The sequence below is a fragment of the Boleophthalmus pectinirostris genome, unplaced genomic scaffold (assembly GCF_026225935.1).
Source record: "Boleophthalmus pectinirostris isolate CB_2022bp ecotype Guang Dong unplaced genomic scaffold, ASM2622593v1 HiC_scaffold_14, whole genome shotgun sequence".
In the NCBI taxonomy this organism is placed as follows: Eukaryota; Metazoa; Chordata; class Actinopteri; order Gobiiformes; family Gobiidae; genus Boleophthalmus; species Boleophthalmus pectinirostris.
Window position 1 is genome coordinate 25,844,886 of NW_026571047.1, and position 21,071 is coordinate 25,865,956.

Genomic DNA, 21,071 nt, shown 5'->3' on the forward strand with positions numbered 1-21,071 from the left:
GATGAGATTATGTTGTTGTTTTTTACCTGTTTTTTACCCGGCCTATTTGAACAGATGTACATATTAAATTATTACACATAAACAAATATAAGGAGACATTGATTTATGTAAATTCCTGGAAATTAAATCTGCAAGTTCTATTAATAAAATACTTGATCCTAATAAATATTATAGTCAGCAAATATTGTGAATGAATATTATGCCTTATTTTAGGTTTGGCATTGCTTTATTGAATGAAGTTACAGTCTTGGGCGCCCTCTGGTGGCTAAAATAAAGATTACAGTCTGTTAGGATCATTGGTATAGAGGTTATTGTAAAATCGCTTCCTGGCTGTAAATAACTAAAGAAATTCATTGCTGTTTGGTTAAAATTAAGACTCATTAGAATGCATACTGACTTATTAAAGCTGCATTGTGTAACTTTTCTGGTGGAGAGCAATAAAAACACCTGGAATTTAATAAATGTAACGTAGCTGTTTAATGTTTTACTGTGGAACATTCCAGACAGAGCAGTGGCATCTCCATAGAAACAAGCAGGTAACGGACCCCCAACCAAAAAGTGACATAGTGCACCTTTTTATGTAATAGTAGACTGCTGTAGGCTAACAGTTCAAAGTTTTGCCAGCTCAAAATATTGTATTTAAATAAACTTACAGTTGTTTACATTTATTTTATTCATGTCTCATATTTAATGATAATAGCGGGTAGAGCTACAGTATCTATGTACTTGAGTAACACACTGGAAACAACAATATGTAGCTCAGTTAAAATGATTTAAATTAAGATAATTTTACTTTATTTGAGTAGATTAAACTTGACAAGTATAATTATTTGCCAGTGGAATAAGAGTGTTTTTCTTAATTCAAGCAACATTCAATTTTGTTCATCCATCCATTTTCTTCTGCTTCAGCAGTCTAAGCAGGGACTCCCAGACTTCCCTCACCCCTAACACTTCCTCCAGCTCCTCCGGGGGCATCCCAAGGCGTTCTCAGGCCAGCCGAGAAACATAGTCCCTCCAGCGTGTCCTGGGTCTTCCCTGGGGCCTCCTTCTGGTGGGACATGCCTGGAACACCTCCTAAAGGAGGCGTCCACAACAGATGCCCGAGCCTCAGCTGCTCCTCTCGATGTGGAGGAGCAGCGGCTCTACTCCAAGCTCCTCCTGTGTGACTGAGGGCCTCACCCCATCTCTAAGGGAGCGCTCAGCCACCCTGTGAAGGAAACTCATTTCGGCCACTTGTCCTTTAAGTCATTACCCAAAGCTCATGACCATAGGTGAGAGTAGGAATGAAGACTGACCGGTAAATCGAGAGCTTTACCTTTCAACTCAGTTCCCTCTTCACTACAACAGGCCGATACAGTGACCGCATCACTACAGACGCTGCACCGATCCACCTGTCAATCTCACGCTCTGTCCTCCTCTCACTCATGAACAAGACCTCGAGATACTTGAACTCCACTTAAAACAGAGACTCCCCACGCACCTACAGAGGGAAAGCCACCTTTTTCCGGTCGAGAACCATGGCCTTGGATTCAATTTAGCTTCTTATTTTAAGTGCAAAAAGTTGTTGTTTTAAGTGTAGCAAGATGTATTTTCATATTTTAAGTACAAGTTTTACTTGTCAAGTGAAATTTACTCAAATCTTGATAAAACTTTCTTTATTTAAATCATCTTAACATGAGTGGATTTAGTTTTTTTTGCAGGGGAGTAGTCCATTTTAAGCCAATACAGCCTACTATGCATTTTCAGTCAGGCTATATTATGTAATGTATTGTGGTGGAAGATGTGAGGTCACATTAGGGTGAGGTAATTGACTGCACCACTTTTTGTTACTTGTACAGGCCAATGCAGCCACACCTAAATGGGCTGTACCAATATAATAAACCTAAGAATCTCCAAATTATCAATGTACAATATCGGATTAGTTAAACATAGTCTTGCAGCTGTGTGCCTTTAAAACTACTATTCGTAAATTTTTGATCATATGAGGACACCTTATCTTTCTGAAGTGGTAAATTATATGTCTTGAAGCGTTTAAATAAGCTGTATCCACTTTGAAATTCACACTAGTTTTAATTTTGTTTAGTTTGTCGTCTGGAAACCGGACCCCTGGGTTTCTAGGCAAATCCTTTGTTGTGATTCTCAGCATTTAAAACCTGTAGAACCGGTTTTTGGAGACGTTTAGAGAGAAAGGAAAGTGCCACGACTCTACCTGGTCCGGTAAAAGCGCAACGTCACCGCGCGCTCGCTCCAATCAGACCCGAGGAATGAGGAAGAGGAGAGGACAAGGAGACCGACAATAGTTTAGTTGAAGAGCTGGTTCAGTCCGTGGATGTTCCTGGTTGGTTCAGACCCGATTACGACCTGGTTTAGCCCCAGTTTTGACTTCAAACTTTACTTTTTGTTTAATTGTGACAGTTTTTTTTTAAGTTATGACTTGTGGCGCAAACGAATGGTGCGCCCGTTTTGTGGAGCGACATCGTTCAGCCTTGAATGTCACAGCTTTAGTTCTTGGATATGTTTTGTATCTCATCATAGGAGCTGGGATTTTCTCCGCGATTGAGCTTCCGTACGAACGTGAGCTGCGCCGGGAGCTGCAGGACGCACGGAGGGAGTTTCTGAACGCGAGCCCGTGCGTGGATGAGGAAAGGCTGGAAAAGCTTCTGGCGCGGGTCCTGGAGGCGAGTAACTACGGGGTGACGATACAGACGAATGCCTCCGATCAAAACTGGGACTTCATATCGTCTCTTTTCTTCACCAGCACCGTCCTGACCACAACAGGTGAGACAGACGAGTTTGACTTGTCCCGTGCGTAATTCTTTGAGCTTGGAGTCTAACTGGTTTTTAGTCCTGATTAGATCTTCACTGCTATTTAGACTCGTTCTTTCTATTTTCTATACAAACAAAAGTAATTGAGAAGCGTTTTTTCTTGGAGAGCCTGGACCAGACCAGGACTAAACCAGGATTTAACCAGGACTAAAACATTCCCATATACAGGGCTGGGTATCATTAAGAAGTTGCCAATACCTCGATACATAGGCCACGATACGATACATATCTTGATACAGTGCGCTTTCGATTTGATACGGTTCGATAAAAACATAATGGTTAAAGTATGACTGTGATTCTGAAAGTCTTTGTTAAACCACTTCTTGTGCAAAGTTCATATGAAACACAAACATTTTAATCCTCAAAACAGTGAAAATGTCAAATGTGTCGCATAAAAGAGTTTCCTTCCTCTAAATAAGCAACAAAATTGTAGCGCTGTGACAAAATAATTCAGTAAAATATACCAAAAAATACTCTTGGTGATATATCGATACAGCAGACCACGATATCGATACTGTTTCATCACATTCAATGATACGATACATCGATATTTCAATATTTTTGCACACCCCAATTCCCATAACAGGACAAAATATATGAATGACTAAACCAGAACTGAACAAGGACTAAACCAGGACTAAACCAGGACTAAACCAGGACTAATGCTGTGCCGTAACAGGGATAAGGACAAGGACTAAACCTGGTCTTAATGAGCAACATGACAATCAAGATATTCAATGGTGTATTGTATCTACTGAGTAAAACAAGTTGTTTATGCAGTAGGGATGTAACAATAACCGAAATATCGTGATATCGTATCGTCAAAAGTCTCACAATAATATCGTGGACTGTCACAATATATCGAATCACAAGTGTCTTTGCTTAAAGGTTGTATGGAGGATTTTTTTTTGTTTGTTTTTGTTTCAAGTTGTCAATGATAGATTATAGAGGTGCAGTAGCCTTGTAATTATGATGACCAAAAAAAAGAGAATAAAAATTCATCAACTCTGGACGTGGTGGGGCTAAACATTTGCCAGTAGATAACGACACTGCCTCGTTATCTGTGAGCTGACAGGCTGTCAATCAATCTCCTACGTTTCTAGCGTAACTGACCTGCCTGCGCGCCGCCGGTACGTGGTTTACGTACGCCTGTCACGCAGTCCACAGACGCAAGACGCACAGACGCTGTTTACTCCACCAACGCAACAGTTCTTAGCGGCTTTTTTTTTGACCTATATCTTCCTCGCAGTTCGCACAAAAGTTTGTTGCAATGGCGACAAGAATCCAGGAGCAGTTTGCCGCAAAAGAAAGTCCGTTTTTGAGGTCGCTGAAAGAAGAAGACAAGGGGAAAAGCAGCAAAGCCAAACTAAGGTGATTCTTGAAGATTCATTCCAGCGATGGCGCACTGAAGCAGACGCAGGGTCTAAAGACTGACACACTGGTCGCCAAATTACTCCTGGACAGGTCACTTCTGCTTATTATGAAAACGTACTTTATTTCCAAGAGCTAGACAAACGTTTTTCAGGACACGAAAACGTAATTTTCAAGGCAAAGAAAGAGTCCGCTTGCTGCTGGCGTGTTGTAGCAGTTCATTCGCACGGAATCTCCGCGCAACCTTCTCTGCACCCCTTTCCTGCTCCTGTCCCCGCTGCCCGATCCGCTCTTCCCCCTGCTCCTCACTTCTCCGGGCACGGAATCTCCGTGTACCGCTCCCCCTCCTCTCTCCTCTCCTCTCTCCTCTCTCCTGCTCCCTGCTCCGCTCTTCTCCCTGCTCCTCACTTCTCGTCCGCGAACGAAATGTCCGCACACCCGCTCCCCGCGCTCCTCACTTCTCCGCCTTGCCTAACCAACACTGTAGTTAGTTGTTTACAAACCTGTTTCTGGTGTAAGGAGGAGACGGGAGGAGGTGTTTCTACGTAGGAGCTGTAGGGGAGGGGGGGTGGTTTCACGCATGCGCAACATTTGAAAAAGGACAAAACAGTCGCTGGATTTCTCGTTCCTTGGAAAATCCTCTATACAACCTTTAAATGCATCTTTTTACAGTAGCAACAGCTTATAAACATCGGAAACTACATATCCCATGATTCATTTCAGCGCAGACAACATGAAGAAATACGTTTTTTTTACTTGATTTTTTTTTTTGGATTATGATGGAAATAATTCACTCTAAAATCAAAAAAGTCAAGGTATTTTAAAAGCAAAAATCGTATCATATCTACAATTATATCAGCTTCTTTCAAATTATCGCAATAAATATCGTACCGTGAGATTTGGATATCTTTACATCCCTTCTATGCCGTGAAATTTTTACTTCTCTAGACAATAAATGAAGTTGATTTATAAACTTTACTAGACTGCACCTTTTGGAGAGGGTTTTGGAGACTATTGCGTTGATACTTTTACGTTTGAGGGTTTTTCCGTGGTACTTTCATCTCAAATTTATTTCAACAAATGTCTTTTTTGCTGCTGAATGATGAAGAGAACAGGCATTAATGAGAAAGAAATGTTTTAAGTTCAAGTACAGCCTGCAGTAAAATGTCATCATATAAAATACAAATGAATTGTTTTGGATCAGCAAAAAAATTATTGCTCTTTTATACAGCACTTTTCCATCTTCAAAGCACTCAAAGCACCTTACGTCAAGAAACTACTCACCCATTCACACACACATTCATACACCAGTGTGCGCAGACAGTGGGGGTGTGGTGGGTTAAGTGTCTTGCCCAAGGACACAACAACAAAATAATGTTTATGGAGAGAGCGGGATTTGCCATCTGGTTTAGCCCTCGTCTAGTCCTGGTTAAATATTAAGTCTTCGGACTCATTTCTTGGTTAATTGTCAGGTTAATGTCACGAGTTAGACCACTTTGTTCTGTCTTTGTTTTGTCCTAGTTTAAAGGTGCATTCTGTAACTTTTCTCTATGGAGATGTTATGGATTTAAACCTTTCTATCTTCATGGAGACCGAACCAGATCAAGTTACAGGTCAGATCTGTGGAGAGGCATCCCTGCTCACAGTCAGAATGTCTGTTTTTGTACAAATTTTCGAAGCGGAGCACTGACATATCCATAGAAACAAAGAAGTATTTTGGTATATTTAGTCCTTGTTTAGACCTGGTTTAGTCCTGGTTTAGTCCTGGTTTAGACCTGGTTTAGACCTGGTTTAGTCCTGGTTTAGTCCTGGTTTAGACCTGGTTTAGTCCTGGTTTAATACCTGGTTTAGACCTGGTTTAGTCCTGGTTTATACCTGGTTTACCTGACCTGGTTTAGTCCTGGTTTAGTCCTGGTTTAGACCTGGTTTAGACCTGGTTTAGACCTGGTTTAGACCTGGTTTAGTCCTGGTTTAGTCCTGGTTAATCCTGGTTTAGTCGTGGTTTAGTCCTGGTTTAGACCTGGTTTAGTCCTGGTTTAGTCCTGGTTTAGTCCTGGTTTACCTGGTTTAGTCCTGGTTTAGACCTGGTTTAGTCCTGGTTTAATACCTGGTTTAGTCCTGGTTTAGTCCTGGTTTAGACCTGGTTTAGTCCTGGTTTAATACCCGGTAGTCTATTGTCAGAATACCTTTTTTTGTTCAAATTTTCCAAGCAGAGCAATGACATATCCAAAGAAACAAAGAAGTATTTTGGTATATTTAGTCCTGGTTTAGTCCTGGTTTAGTCTTGATTTAATACCTGCTGGTCTATTGTCCTTGTTTGGACTTGTTCAGTCCTGGTTTAATGTTTGTATGCAAATTTTTGAGCTATAAAGCCACCTGTAATTGAATAAATATATGGACTGTGTGATGAGCAGTGACCCTGATTTTTTAACCTAATTTAGCGTTTATCCTGTGAAGCGTCCTCTAATGCCCATGTCTACTGTCCCCCATGACACTTAAAGTTTATTACATTACACGGTCAGGTTTGGAAGTCCTTCTTGCTTCTATGTTTCTGTCTCGCAGCAGTTCACTAAAAGTTCAAAAACTTCTTAAAAAAAGTTATTTTCAAAGTTCCTGAAAAGTATTAAAATTCAGACAGTGACAAAGTACTTCCATGAAAGTTAATCTTGTTTGCATGATCTGTTTTATTGTTTAACAGCGCTCAGTGGCTCTGTACTTTACACAAATGTAGGGTTAGGTTTGAGTTTGCAGTCTGTAATAGTAGACGTGTAGGAGATAATTACAACTTCAATTGATTTTTTGTTAGAATAATACAGTTTTTTACTCCAAAATATCAAAAAGCAACAATATTGGAACATATTTCTTACATTTATTTATGCTGTGACTTAATAAATTACAGTAACTATCCATGTTTTTTCGTTAACTTTCTGTTTCTGTATTACATTTAAAGGTGCACTGTGTAACTTTTTGATGCAAGGTCCACCAACTGCTTGTCTCCATGGGGATGTGGTGCTTGAAATGTTCCACAGTATTGCTTTGAAGTTATGTATCTTGAATTACCGGTGTTTATTTTTGTGATTCTTCAAAAATACATAGAGTAAAACATGCATTTTTACTCTAAGTGGGGTCGCCTCTACACAGATCTGACATGTAACTTTGCCTAAAGTGCTGCCATCTGCATTTCAGTTTAATGCCATATTGTGAAACTTTCCAGGTAAAGGAATGTAATCTTTACACAGACAAGCACACAAACCACTAGAAAAGTTACACAATGCACCTTTAAAACTCTTAAGTGCAGCATATTTTAAAAAGAAATTTCATTACATCTTTCTTTTTAAGCACACTATCTCCCTGGAAACTTCATGTACACCCAAAAAGTTACACAGTGCACCTTTAAAACACTAAATACAGCATATTTTAAAAAGAAATGTCATTATATCTTTCTTTTAAGTTCACTCTCTCCTTAGTAACCTCATGTACACCCAAAAAAGTTACACAATGCACCTTTAAAACAGTAAATACAGCATATTTTAAAAATAAATTGTATTATATCTTTCTATTCAAGTGCACTGTCTCCTTGGTAACTTCATGTACACCCAAAAAGTTACACAGTGCACCTTTAAAACACTAAATACAGCATATTTTAAAAAAGAAATGTCATTATATCTTTCTATTTAAGTTAACTCTCTCTTTAGTAACCTCATGTACACCCAAAAAGTTACACAATGCACCTTTAAAACGCTGATGTGGGAGCCTAAACCCGGTTTTGTACATTTTTAATTACTGAGATAATTATTCTTATTTAGTTTGATTTGATATTTACTCAAAATGCTTGATTTGGGGTAATTTTGGTAATTCTTTATGATTATTTGTTGCTTATTTGCTAAAAAATTATTTGATCTATTTATAATTTTTCTTCCAATTAATTCTTATTAATGTTAATCATAAGTTTACCTAAGTAATGTTTATTTTTTGTATTATTTTGTGGTGTATGGCTCCTTTTTTAAGGCGAGAGCCAAACAGTTTTTTGACCTCCTGAAACCTGTATTTCAAAAAGTTCCCCTTTTTGTATGTTTTGTTTTTGTGAATACTCAGTAAAGAGTTTCTAACTGCACTTGGATCGCTCTCTGTGGATTCTTTTCTTTTTGAGGCATTTTAAAAGTTGAAACAAGGTGCACAAAGCGTCAACTATGGCTTCCTAAATGTTTGGACCTTCCAGCTAAGTACAGCAGATTTTAAAAGAACATTTCATTATATCTTTCTATTTAAGTCCACTGTCTCCCTGGAAACCTCATGTGTAATAATACCCCATCCCTGTACTTAAACTGTAATTTGTGGTGTGTGTAATTGCAGGTTATGGCCACACGGTGCCTCTTTCCGACGAGGGGAAAGCCTTCTGCATCTTCTACTCTCTTTTCGGGATCCCGGTCACCCTGCTTTTCCTGTCCGCGGTGGTGCAGAGGATCATGCTCGTCGTTACCCGGCGACCCATCTCCTACTTCCACAGACGCTGGGCGATGTCGAAGTCCCTCTTCGCTTTCCTCCACGCGACCTGCATGGCGATCATCCTCACAATACTCTTCCTGCTCATCCCTTCTTGGATTTTTGTCACAATGGAAGAAGACTGGAACTTCCTGGAATCGTTGTATTTTTGTTTCATCTCCTTGACGACCATCGGCTTGGGAGATTATGTCCCAGGGTCCACGCATAGTAAAGAAGGACGCTCGCACCCGACTCTCTACAGACTGGGAATCACAGGTGAGTCCTCGTGGGAATACTTGGGTCTTAGTACCTGGGAATATATTACAATAGTGTTATTATATATGGGGGTAGAGTTGAGGAGCCATGTGGTGTTAAAGGGCCTATTCACAGGTCTCATCTTGCTGTTATATAAAGAACCTGCAGCCATGTGACCGTTTTTGTTTTGGCCGCCATATTGACGGTCCCGATGATGGTAGGCAGCATTCTAGTAATTTCAACACACGGACCGCACTTCTCACTTGCATGCAAGCAATAAATAAAAGGGTCCATCACATGCAAAATCAACATTTCAGAGCTTTCTACCTTCTAAGAGTGATGTGTGGGCCTTGTATATGTCCCCGAAGTGTTTTTTAGATTGATTCGACGTTTTTTTTTTAACAAATTGCAGCGTATTTCTGCCACTCTCCCACGTGACAACGAACTAAAGCTGCTACAACGAGGACACGGCAGATACACCTATGACGCCTTTGAAGTAGCAGAAAGCGCTTCGTACCCGCTCCACCGCCTCCTCCCCGCTTCCACCCCGCATCGGCTGACAATTCCCACATGAACACCTAAACAAAAGCGACAGCAAAAGCTCATTGTTCTACACTGCAGTGAACACGATATAATAACTTTATCTACTAGTGTTTATTAATACTTTACCAATCAGTAATGTTCAGCTGATTCCAGGTCCAACACATGCGGCTGAACGCGCTGTATCGCCATGATGAATAAAAGTTTATTCTACCACTATCAGGGTGCACACCTGTCTCCCCCTCCCTCCCTGAGATGGGCGGAGGAAGGGTGACTCACTCAGAGCCTACGTCACGTTTGGAGGGACGGGCGGAGGGATGAGCGATAGTCGGCCTTTCATAGTTCATAGATTACATTACATTACAAAGATTTCATAAATATTGTGTAATGGATGTTCCAAAACCCAAATTGTGCTTGTTTATGTGCAGAAGATACAGTGTGAAAAGAGTTATTTTGCATGAGATGGGCCTTTAAAGTACGAGGCCAAATTAAACTTGTTCAACATTTTGCATTCCAGTTTGTTGGGTACATTCTCAGGTTGAGAATTCGAGTTCAGTTGTAATTGATGATGACTGACCTCCGACAAAGTGCTTGCTACAAAACCTGCAGTGTCTTAACAGCTGCAACAATTGACCTCCTTTAGCCGGCTCGTCTGTGGTCGGGTCATAAATTCTCCGATTTATAGCAGCTATCCACTTGTCTCGTCTGTCCGCTTCACCCGGGATCCGATACAACTGAACCCCTGTGTCTTTATCTCCCTGCTGATTACAGCTCTGTGCGCAACACTTTACCGGCATGTGTCGTAATGTGAAAATTACAGGAACAACATGAAAATCTGCTAACTTTACAACGGTAATCTATTGGCGGTCTGGCTCGCTGGAACATGCAGTCACATGCAGTTTCTCTATAGACAACATTTTAAGGACTTTTTTCCATTCAAAAGACATATTTTGTTTTAATTCGACAATTTTTCATCATTCAGACACTCATGGATACCTGATTTTAAAGTAAGAGTCAGGAACATGTTTTAGCCCCGTCCACTTAGGCTACGTTCAGACTGCAGGGCTTAACGCTCAAATTCCGATTTTTTTGTGAAATCCGATGTTTTTGCGAGGTCGTTCACATTTCCAATTAAATGCGACTTGTATTCGATCCACTGTGTGAACAGTAAACGGCCCAAAAGTGTCCCACATGTGCACACTGGAGACACGATGACGTCAACCGCAGTGAGCGTGATCTGTGTTTACGGAAGTTGTCTAAACATGGACACGAGCATTAAGCACCTGGTGATTTTAAAGTTCCTCTCGTACCGGAGCCAGAACATGAACAACTTACTTGTTTTAAGGAGGAGATTGAGAAGGAGAAGGACGAGGTTTTTGGCCGTGGTGTTTTGTGGGGCAGCGGCAGCGACGTCTGTTAAAAGGAACGTGTGGATGTGGAGACGTAGCCAAGAGTGGTGAGTGGTGATGTGCTTCACTTCAGTGACACGGAGTTTGTTAACAATTTTCGCCTACTTCAGCGCAGAATAGTGACGTTTGTGTCTTGTTGATAACGTGTAGGTCGAATGAATGCGCCTTGGCCGTTCAGACTGAAGTCACATGTCAAAAGATCAGATATGTATCGGTTTCAGGAGCACATATCCAAGTGTCCTGGGTCACATTTGAAAAAAATCGGATCTGTGTCGTTCAGACTGTCATTAAAAGATCAGATACAGGTCACATAGAAGCCAAAAAATCGGATTTGGGTCACTTCAGGCTCCAGTCTGAACACAGCCTTAGTCTTTTCTACCACTGTGATAATGCACTATTCTGCAGAAACTACTGTCTGGGGTGGTGTCATGCTGTTGTTTTCTTATAGTTGTCCAATATTTTCCTTCCAGTTTGTTAAAAATACATCATGACAGAGAATCAAGTGTCTGGGATTGTGTCAGGCAGTTGGTTTTCCATGATTCATACAAACAGGACAGTAGGAGTATGTAGTTTGTCATGGTGTGCAAAAATATCAAAATATCAATATATCGTATAGTTTAATGCGATGATACAGTATCAATAACGTGGGTTGCTGTATCGACATATCGCCAAGAGTAATTTTTTGGTACATTTCACTAAATTATTTTGTTGCAGAGCTATAGTTTTGTTGCTTGATTAAAAGAAGGAAATTCATTTTATGCGACACATTTGATGTTTTCACTGTTTTGATGATTAAAATGTGTGTGTCTCGATACGATATTTTCGAAATACGCATCTCACATTTCGATATTTATTGCGATATTTTGCGGAGGCTTACAAAATTGTGAATATGCTACCTTTATCTTTATCTAAACCAGGACTAAACCAGGACTAAACCAGGACTAAACCAGGTCTAAACCAGGTCTAAACCAGGTCTAAACTAAACCAGGTCTAAACCAGGTCTAAACCAGGACTAAACTAGGTCTAAACTAGGTCTAAACCAGGTCTAAACCAGGTCTAAACTAGGACTAAACCAGGTCTAAACCAGGTCTAAACCAGGTCTAAACCCAGGACTAAACCAGGTCTAAACCAGGTCTAAACCAGGTCTAAACCAGGACTAAACCAGGACTAAACCAGGACTAAACCAGGTCTAAACCAGGGTCTAAACCAGGTCTAAACCAGGTCTAAACCAGGTCTAAACCAGGTCTAACCAGGTCTAAACCAGGTCTAAACCAGGTCTAAACCAGGTCTAAACCAGGACTAAACCAGGACTAAAACCAGGTCTAAACCAGGTCTAAACCAGGACTAAACCAGGTCTAAACCAGGTCTAAACCAGGACTAAACCAGGTCTAAACCAGGACTCTAAACCAGGTCTAAACCAGGACTAAACCAGGTCTAAACCAGGTCTAAACCAGGTCTAAACCAGGACTTAACCAGGTCTTAACCAGGTCTAAACCAGGACTAAACCAGGACTAAACCAGGACTAAACCAGGACTAAACCAGGCGCTGCCACAGCCCCTGGTCTGTGAAATATTGTCAAACATACAACTGGTCTGTGGCGCCAAAAAGTTTGCAGACCACTGTATTAGAGTACATTTACCAAAAACTGAGTCAGTACTAATTAAAAAAAAAAAAAAAAAAAGGTAGTAAACAGTTAAACATTTTGTACTGAAGACTAACTCAAAACCAGAATTTTTTACGTAATAAGTTTAATTGATTTTTTTGAACTTGTCAGGTTTTACAGTGTAGTACAAACATTCGGGAAAGAAATACTAGCAACAAGACCATTTTAAGAATTTTTGCAACTACGTCATTAGTTAATACTTTATTTGGTTCCATATCACAGGATCTCGGGTATTTTGTGTACATTTAGTATTTTCCACCCAATCCCCCACATGAGAAAGAATCCATGTGTGATCTGTATTTGTAGTCAAAACAAATATGTACAGAGCAATGCCGTACAAGAGCTTATACGATGTTTAACAAAGACACACAATCCCGTGAAATCCCGTGAAGCCACACCTCACACCTGTATCTGTTCCTCTGTTTACAGTTCATTTTTACAGAAGCGAGTTGTACTTCACGATATAGAGTTACTTTCACTTATGTAACTGATCCCACTTCCCTTACATTAACAAAAGCACTGATTTACAGCTACTGGGTCATGACCTAAAACAGATTCACTCAGAGGGTAAAAAAAGAACTTACTGTACAATTTTAAATAGAGGAAATGTCCAAAAATGTTATTATAAACACTAGTTGTTATTGTAAAATGTGACTTATACTGTAGTACAAGTTAAAAATGCTTGAAGGGTCTATGTTAAAATTTTGCTTCCTCGTCAAAAAATATACCTGGACTTGTGTTTTGTTTCATTCACATGTTACATTAACATTAACGTACAAACCCTGCATACATAAGAAGTGCTCCACTGTGCTTTTAAACTCCGCACGCCTCCACTAGAATCATTTAGGTTATTTCTGCCTTGGAATTTCCAATCTATACTGAACAAAAGTTTAAAGGGACAGTCCAGAATTTTGGACATAGGACCTCATTTCCTAGTGAGCCAGAGTGTTGGAGACATGTGGAGACACTTTTTTAAATATTCCATCCAGTCCTTGTATTTGCAGAGGTCGCTGGTGCTAGACTAGTGCATGTCAGTGGTCATAGTTATCCTGCCACTAAAATCCAATCCAATCCACTTTATTTATATAGCACATTTCATAAACAAACTGTTTCCAAAGTGCTGCACAAATACACAAAAAATAACAACAATAAGATGATAAAGTAAATTACTAAAATAATACTAGTCTTAAAGTAATAAATCTAGTAAAATAATATAAAACCAGTAAAATAAAAATGAAACTATATCATAGAATAGAAATAAATAAACCAATAAATAAATTAAAACCAATAAAAACACATAAAAATAAATAAAAGACACAGAGGACCACACAACTCACGCGGTGTTAAAAGCCAGAGAATAAAAGTGGGTCTTCAGACGAGATTTAAAACTCTCCACTGTGGGAGCTGCTCGAACGTGAAGCGGCAGATCGTTCCAGAGTTTAGGGCCGACCACAGAGAAAGCCCTGTCCCCTCTGGTTTTAAGTCTCGTCTTAGGCCCCCTGAGCTGGAGCTAAAAACAGTCTTACCCACGCCACAAAAAACCCGAAGCAATTCTATGGTTACACCAGACTGTCCATGTAAATGTCTGTGCCGATAGAAAGAAGATTTGAAATAAAACTAACCTTGCGTCGCATGAATCGTCGCATGTTGAGGAACTATTTTCTCAGCAGCAGCTTTGCCGGTAAGATAGGTGCTAGGTAGGGATGTAACGATATCCAAATCTCTCGGTACGATATTATCACGATATGCATCTCACGGTACGATATTTTGGAGCGGCTGATGTAATTGTAGGTAGAACCAGGGTGAAAAAATGCATAGCACACTCGGTTGGCCCATGTCCAAAAGCTTTTTTATTAACAAAATAACGTTTCGGCAAAAAAAGCTGGTGTGCTGTGGTCCAAGACAGGGAAAATATCTGATGAAGGCTTTTTTTGCCGAAATGTTATTTTGTTAATAAAAGACTTTTGGACATCGGCCAACCGAGTGTGCTATGCATTTTTTCACCCTGGTCTGGCTGCTCCTTGCATTTGCACCTCTATAAGAATTTTGGTGTGCGTTTTCTGTTTCTTTTGATAATTGTAGATAGGACACTTTTTTGCTTTTAAAATACCCTGACATGATTTTGGTGTGAAGTGTTATTGTCATAATCCCGAGAATTCAAGTAAAAAACACATTTCTTCATGTTGTCTGCGCTGAAATGAATCATGGGATATGTAGTTCTCGATGTTTATTAGCTGTTCCTACTAAGAACAATGCATTTAAGCAAAGGAACTTGTAATTTGTGAGAGGCCACGATATTATTGTGAGGCTTTTGACGATACAATATCACGATATTTCGGTTATTGTTACATCCTTAGTGCTAGGTGATATCAATCCTGCGGCTTTCTATCAGGAAGTACAACTCACTGCTGCTGCTCAGACATAAATCCTTCAAATGCAAGGTTGTTGTTTTTTTTTTTTTACTTTTTATTTGTTCAGTTTTTCAAGTTTAGAGAAACAAACGAGTAAATACAAAACCTGGGGCACCGTTCCAATGTTATAAGGATATAGAAGTTAAATCCCTTTTTGTTTATATTTCAACCATTTTGTCCAGTGTTTAATGAAAAAATGTCCTTTGAGATGTAGAAAAAAAGTCAGTCGTTCCATAGAATATATTTCTTCTATAATGTCTAGCCACTGGTTCACTGACGGCGTGTCCTTTTTAAGCCAACTTCTTGTTATTGCTTTTTTTGATGCCAAAGTCAGAATTTAAAAAAAGTGTCCACTTTTTCGATCACCTCTCCAGGCAGAAGGCCTAACGAAAATATCTTTGGGTCTTTGGGGACAACATAAGTCAAGATCGTATCCGTTTTTTCAAACACATTGTCCCAGAATGATTTTAATTTTGTACATGTCCAAAAAATATGAGAGTGATTAACGTTTGAGTGTCCACACTGTCTCCAGCAGTGAGAATCTAGCAAGGTTGGTTTTACTTCTACAATTATTCTATCGACACAGACATTTACATGGACAGTCTGGTGTAATAATAGATTTTCTTTGGGTGTTTTGTGGAGTGGGTAAAACAGTTTTTAGTGGCAGGATAACTATGACCATTGACACTAGTCTAGCACCAGTGACCTCTGCAAATACAAGGACTGGACGGAATATTTAAAAAAGTGTCTCCACACGTCTCCAACACTCTGACTCACTAGAAAATGAGATCCTGTGTCCAAAAATTTTAGACTGTCCCTTTAAATGTAGCTGTTAACTTGAAAACTACCGCTTCATGACATCATAAGTTGAATCAGAGCATTTTGAGAAATAATAAAGGATTACTCTAATGTGTAATCAAACAAAACACACACCCTGGTATGTTTATGATGATGTAACAATATTATAACATGACTCAAAGCTCACAAGAGTCTCATATTCAAAGTAATATGAGACCTTTAAGCTTTTTGTATTTTATCTTTTCATTTAGATCACGATAGTCAGTAATCCACGTGCTGTAATTTCCACAAAAAGACATGTACTTGTACTTGTTTTTCCTCCCTTGGCTCTTATAATATTATTCATTGGTGTGGTGCAGGTTCATAGAGTTATAAGACCGTCACACCCACTGGCCATTGTTGACTTAAGTTACTCCATTGATTAATCATTCTTTATTTATTATAGCTTAGTCCGGTTCCTTGTTCAATCATTTGACAGCAGTGTTGGTTGGTTTTCTAATTACTTGAGTTATTTTATCAATTGTTTAGTGTTTGCATGTCCTTGTAAATCTGAGTAAAAGCAGAGTATGTTATTTTTATCATCACATTTGAGTAATCTTTTATTATTAGTCTGTCTACGTCTGTGCCACCTTGTGATGTCATGAAGGAGTAGTTTTCAAGTTAACACCTACCTTTTATTTTTAGTTCAGTTAGAGATTGGCAATTGCAGGGCTGAAATTATCCAAATGATTCTAGAGAAGGTGTATAGAGTATTGCCACATGACATCACAAGGTGGAACAGAGTGTTTTCTGTTCAAGAGGAGAACCTAAGTATCCCTGGTTTGTGTGTTTAAACATGTGTGACTGAAACAAAACACAACTCAAGGTCTGTTTTTGATGAGGAAATAACATCATAACAGGAAACCAAGACTGATCCCAGGACTAAACCAGAACTGAACCAGGAATGAGTGTCAGGTCGGGCCCAGAGGTGTGCCTGCGTAAACCATCGGGTGACCGCTGGCGAAAGGACGGAGGAAGAGCTCGGCGCCGCACGGGGCAAAGCGCGGCCATCGCCCGATCACGCTTTGCGGACACTCTACTTCAGGGGGTCGGGGTTCTGTCTCTCTCAAGTCCAAGATTATCCTGGTTTAGTCCTGGTTTAGACCTGGTTTAATCCTGGTTTAATCTTGGTTTAGATGTGGTTCAGACCTGGTTTAGTCCTGGTTTAGTCCTGGTTTAGACCTGGTTTAATCCTGGTTTAGTCCTGGTTTAGACCTGGTTTAGTCCTGGTTTAGACCTGGTTTAGTCCTGGTTTAGTCCTGGTTTAGACCTGGTTTAATCCTGGTTTAGTCTTGGTTTAGACCTGGTTTAGACCTGGTTTAGTCCTGGTTTAGACCTGGTTTAGTCCTGGTTTAGTCCTGGTTTAGACCTGGTTTAATCCTGGTTTAGTCTTGGTTTAGATGTGGTTTAGACCTGGTTTAGTCCTGGTTTAGACCTGGTTTAGACCTGGTTTAGACCTGGTTTAGTCCTGGTTTAGACCTGGTTTAGTCCTGGTTTAGTCCTGGTTTAGTCCTGGTTTAGACCTGGTTTAATCCTGGTTTAGTCTTGGTTTAGATGTGGTTTAGTCCTGGTTCAGACCTGGTTTAGTCCTGGTTTAGACCTGGTTTTGTCCTGGTTTAGTCCTGGTTTAGACCTGGTTTAATCCTGGTTTAGTCTTGGTTTAGACCTGGTTTAGTCCTGGTTCAGACCTGGTTTAGTCCTGGTTTAGACCTGGTTTAGTCCTGGTTTAGTCCTGGTTTAGACCTGGTTTAATCCTGGTTTAGTCTTGGTTTAGATGTGGTTTAGACCTGGTTTAGTCCTGGTTTAGACCTGGTTTAGTCCTGGTTTAATCCTGGTTTAGTCTTGGTTTAGATGTGGTTTAGACCTGGTTTAGTCCTGGTTTAGACCTGGTTTAGTCCTGGTTTAGTCCTGGTTTAGTCCTGGTTTAGACCTGGTTCCTGGTTTAGTCCTGGTTTTAGTCCTGGTTTAGTCCTGGTTTTAGTCCTGGTTTAGTCCTGGTTTAGTCCTGGTTTAGACCTGGTTCAGACCTGGTTTAGTCCTTGGTTTAGTCTTGGTTTAGTCCTGGTTTAGTCCTGGTTTAGTCCTGGTTTAGTCTTGGTTTAGTCCTGGTTTAGTCCTGGTTCAGACCTGGTTTAGTCCTGGTTTAGTCTTGGTTTAGTCCTGGTTTAGTCCTGGTTCAGACCTGGTTTAGTCCTGGTTTAGTCTTTGGTTTAGTCCTGGTTTAGTCCTGGTTTAGACCTGGTTTAGTCCTGGTTTAGTCTTGGTTTAGATGTGGTTCAGACCTGGTTTAGTCCTGGTTTAGACCTGGTTTAGTCCTGGTTTAGTCTTGGTTTAATCCTGGTTTAGTCCTGGTTTAGTCTTGGTTTAGATGTGGTTTAGTCCTGGTTTAGTCCTGGTTTAGACCTGGTTTAGTCCTGGGTTAGTCCTGGGTTAGTCCTGGTTAGTCTTGGTTTAGTCCTGGTTTAGTCCTGGTTTTAGTCCTGGTTTAGTCCTGGTTTAGTCCTGGGTTAGTCCTGGGTTAGTCCTGGTTTAGACCTGGTTTAGTCCTGGTTTAGACCTGGTTTAGTCCTGGTTTAGTCCTGGTTTAGTCCTGGTTTAGTCCTGGTTTAGTCCTGGGTTAGTCCTGGGTTAGTCCTGGTTTAGACCTGGTTTAGACCTGGTTTAGTCCTGGGTTAGTCCTGGTTTAGTCCTGGGTTAGTCCTGGTTTAGTCCTGGTTTAGTCCTGGGTTAGTCCTGGGTTAGTCCTGGTTTAGACCTGGTTTAGACCTGGTTTAGACCTGGTTTAGTCCTGGGTTAGTCCTGGTTTAGTCCTGGGTTAGTCCTCGTGTCCTACTGATGTTCAGTGATGTTAATAGTCGCCTCAGTTAGGCCTGCATGAAGTCGGAAATTATTTGCTGTTTTAAAAATCCTTTATGAATACACATAAAAATATTAAAATACAATGTTAAAAAAATATATTATCAGTTGTTATTGAAACTCATTAATTGCAGAAACACAAAAGATGCATTTACTTCAAAGGTCAGTGTGCGCGTGTACCTGCTCCAATTTGAAAACACCTGTTGAAGAACTATTATTTAACAAAGTGTAAAGATGCAACACAGTTTTTCATCTCCATGACAACAAATAAATCAATAAATCCTGTCTTTCCTGTTGCAGTGTACCTGTTGGTGGGTCTGATCTGTGTTCTGGTGATGCTGGAGACGTGCTGCGAGCTGCCGCAGATGAGGAGGTTAAGACAAAGATTTTACCGCGAGAAGATTCACGAACTGGACCCGGAGACCACCAACATCATCGACCGGGACCAGCTGAGTGAGACGCCCCAGTACACCGCCGACCCACTACCCACAATCCCCTCTGTCTCCGAGCAGGCGGCGTCCATGAAGAAAGACTCGGGATATACCTCAGCGAACGGGATGAACGGGAAACTCAGATGACAGGATTTCAGAGTTTGTCTTGTAAATACGTCTTCTAAGATTATTTATAATGGAAACGCATGGGGCACTTTTGCATTGCCTGACTAACAAACCGTTTAGACATATTTAAAGATGAACTGTGGAACTTTTTGTGTATGCGGATGTTTTTGCTTTCTCTGGAATGATCCCCAGTGTGGCTTTAAATTGGTCTAACTCCATGGAGACAAACAGATAAACTCACCAGGCCAAGTTACAGGTCAGATCAGTGAAAAGGCGACGCCGCTACTCCGTGTATCATTCGTTCATTTGTTTTTCAAAATAAAACCAAAAATAAGAAAATGAAAAAATAAAAAGACTATTTTCTTCATTATTTGTCTCCAAAACCAAAATGAATGTTTTAATGAATAATGGAAAAAACGGATAACGGATTTTTCCTGTTTCTGTGACTTAAACTGTGATGCCAAATTTTTCGCAGCATACAGACTGAACCAGGACTAAAACAGGACTGAACCAGGACTAAAACAGGACCAGACTAAAACAGGACTAAAACAAAACAGGACTGAACCAGGACTAAAACAGGACTAAAACAGGAAACCAGGACTAAAACAGGACTGAAAACAGGACTAAAACAAGGACTGAACCAGGACTGGACTGAACCAGGACTAAAACAGGACCAGACTAAAACAGGACTAAAACAGGACTGAACCAGGACTGAACCAGGACTGAACCAGGACTGAACAGGACTAAAACAGGACTGAACCAGGACTGGACTAAAACAGACTAAACAGGACTAAAAAGACTGAAAACTAGACTAAACAGGACTAAAACAGGACTAAAACAGGACTGAAAACAGGACTAAACCAGGACTGAACCAGACTGAACCAGTAAAACAGGACTAAAACAGGACTGAACCAGGACTGAACCAGGACTAAACAGACTAAAACAGGACTGAACCAGGACTGAACCAGGACTAGGACTAAAACAGTAAAACAGGACTAAAACAGGACTAAACCAGGACTGAACCAGGACTGAACCAGTCAGGACTAAGTTTAAGTCCTGGTCTGGTCCCAGTCTCAGCCCCGGTCTCAGTCCCGGTCTCAGTCCTGGTCTCAGCCCTGGTCTCAGTCCCGGTCTCAGTCCCGGTCTGCTTCCGGTCTGGTCCCGGACCTGGTTCAATCCTGGTTCAGTCCTAGTTCAGTCCAGCATCTCTTCAGTTTAAGTCACAAAAACGCCATTATCCATTTTTTTCCATTTTTCATTTAAGCACAAAATCAAAAACTGAAAAAACAAATCATTATCCGTTTTTTCATTTTGGGTTTGGAGACAAATAATGAAGAAAATAGTTGTTGTTTTTTTCTTATTTTTGGTTTTATTTTGAAAAATGAATGAACGAACGATACACGGATTGCTGCTGATAATAATAGGAGTGCGTGTTTTTTTCAAGGTATTTTTGAGCAATTAAAACACTTAAAATGAAAAAAAAAAACAAGAAAAAACAAAACTACATGCTACATTTGATGCCATACTGTGGAATATTTTTTTGGCAAAACAATAACATCTCCATGGAGACCGAGTTACAGGTCAGATGTGTGGAGAGATGACTCTGCTGACAGTACGAACGCATGTTTTTTAAAGATATTTTTGAGCAATAAAATGCCTGCGATGAACAAAATGTAAAATAAAGTAGATGCATACAAAGCAATAACATCTCCATGGAGACAAGCAGGCAGCAGACCCTCCACTAGAAAATTACATAGTGCACCTTTAAAATATGGCCTTCTAGATACACTACCTGTCAAAAGTTTTACAACACCACACTTTTTTCTAGGTTTTTACCGTTTACTGTTTGCTCGTTCTTTTTACA

The 21,071-nt window shown here is 40.2% G+C and overlaps 1 protein-coding gene across 1 annotated transcript; it reads left to right on the top strand.

Moving 5' to 3' along the window:
- Positions 1-2,330: 2,330 nt before the first annotated feature.
- Positions 2,331-19,726, top strand: LOC110174589 (potassium channel subfamily K member 1-like). The gene is made up of 3 exons (XM_020940695.2): positions 2,331-2,778; positions 8,551-8,955; positions 18,951-19,726. The coding sequence occupies exons 1-3, from the start codon at positions 2,430-2,432 to the stop codon at positions 19,226-19,228; spliced, it is 1,032 nt and encodes a 343-aa protein (XP_020796354.2). The 5' UTR covers positions 2,331-2,429; the 3' UTR covers positions 19,229-19,726.
- The last annotated feature ends 1,345 nt before the right edge of the window (positions 19,727-21,071 follow it).

Bases quoted from the DNA above. Each gene is read 5' to 3' on its own strand.
- LOC110174589 (XM_020940695.2), top strand. From the start codon at position 2,430: ATGACTTGTGGCGCAAACGAATGGTGCGCCCGTTTTGTGGAGCGACAT. The intron at 2,779-8,550 runs GTGAGACAGACG...GTGTAATTGCAG, and splicing joins CACCGTCCTGACCACAACAG to GTTATGGCCACACGGTGCCT. The intron at 8,956-18,950 runs GTGAGTCCTCGT...TTCCTGTTGCAG, and splicing joins CTACAGACTGGGAATCACAG to TGTACCTGTTGGTGGGTCTG.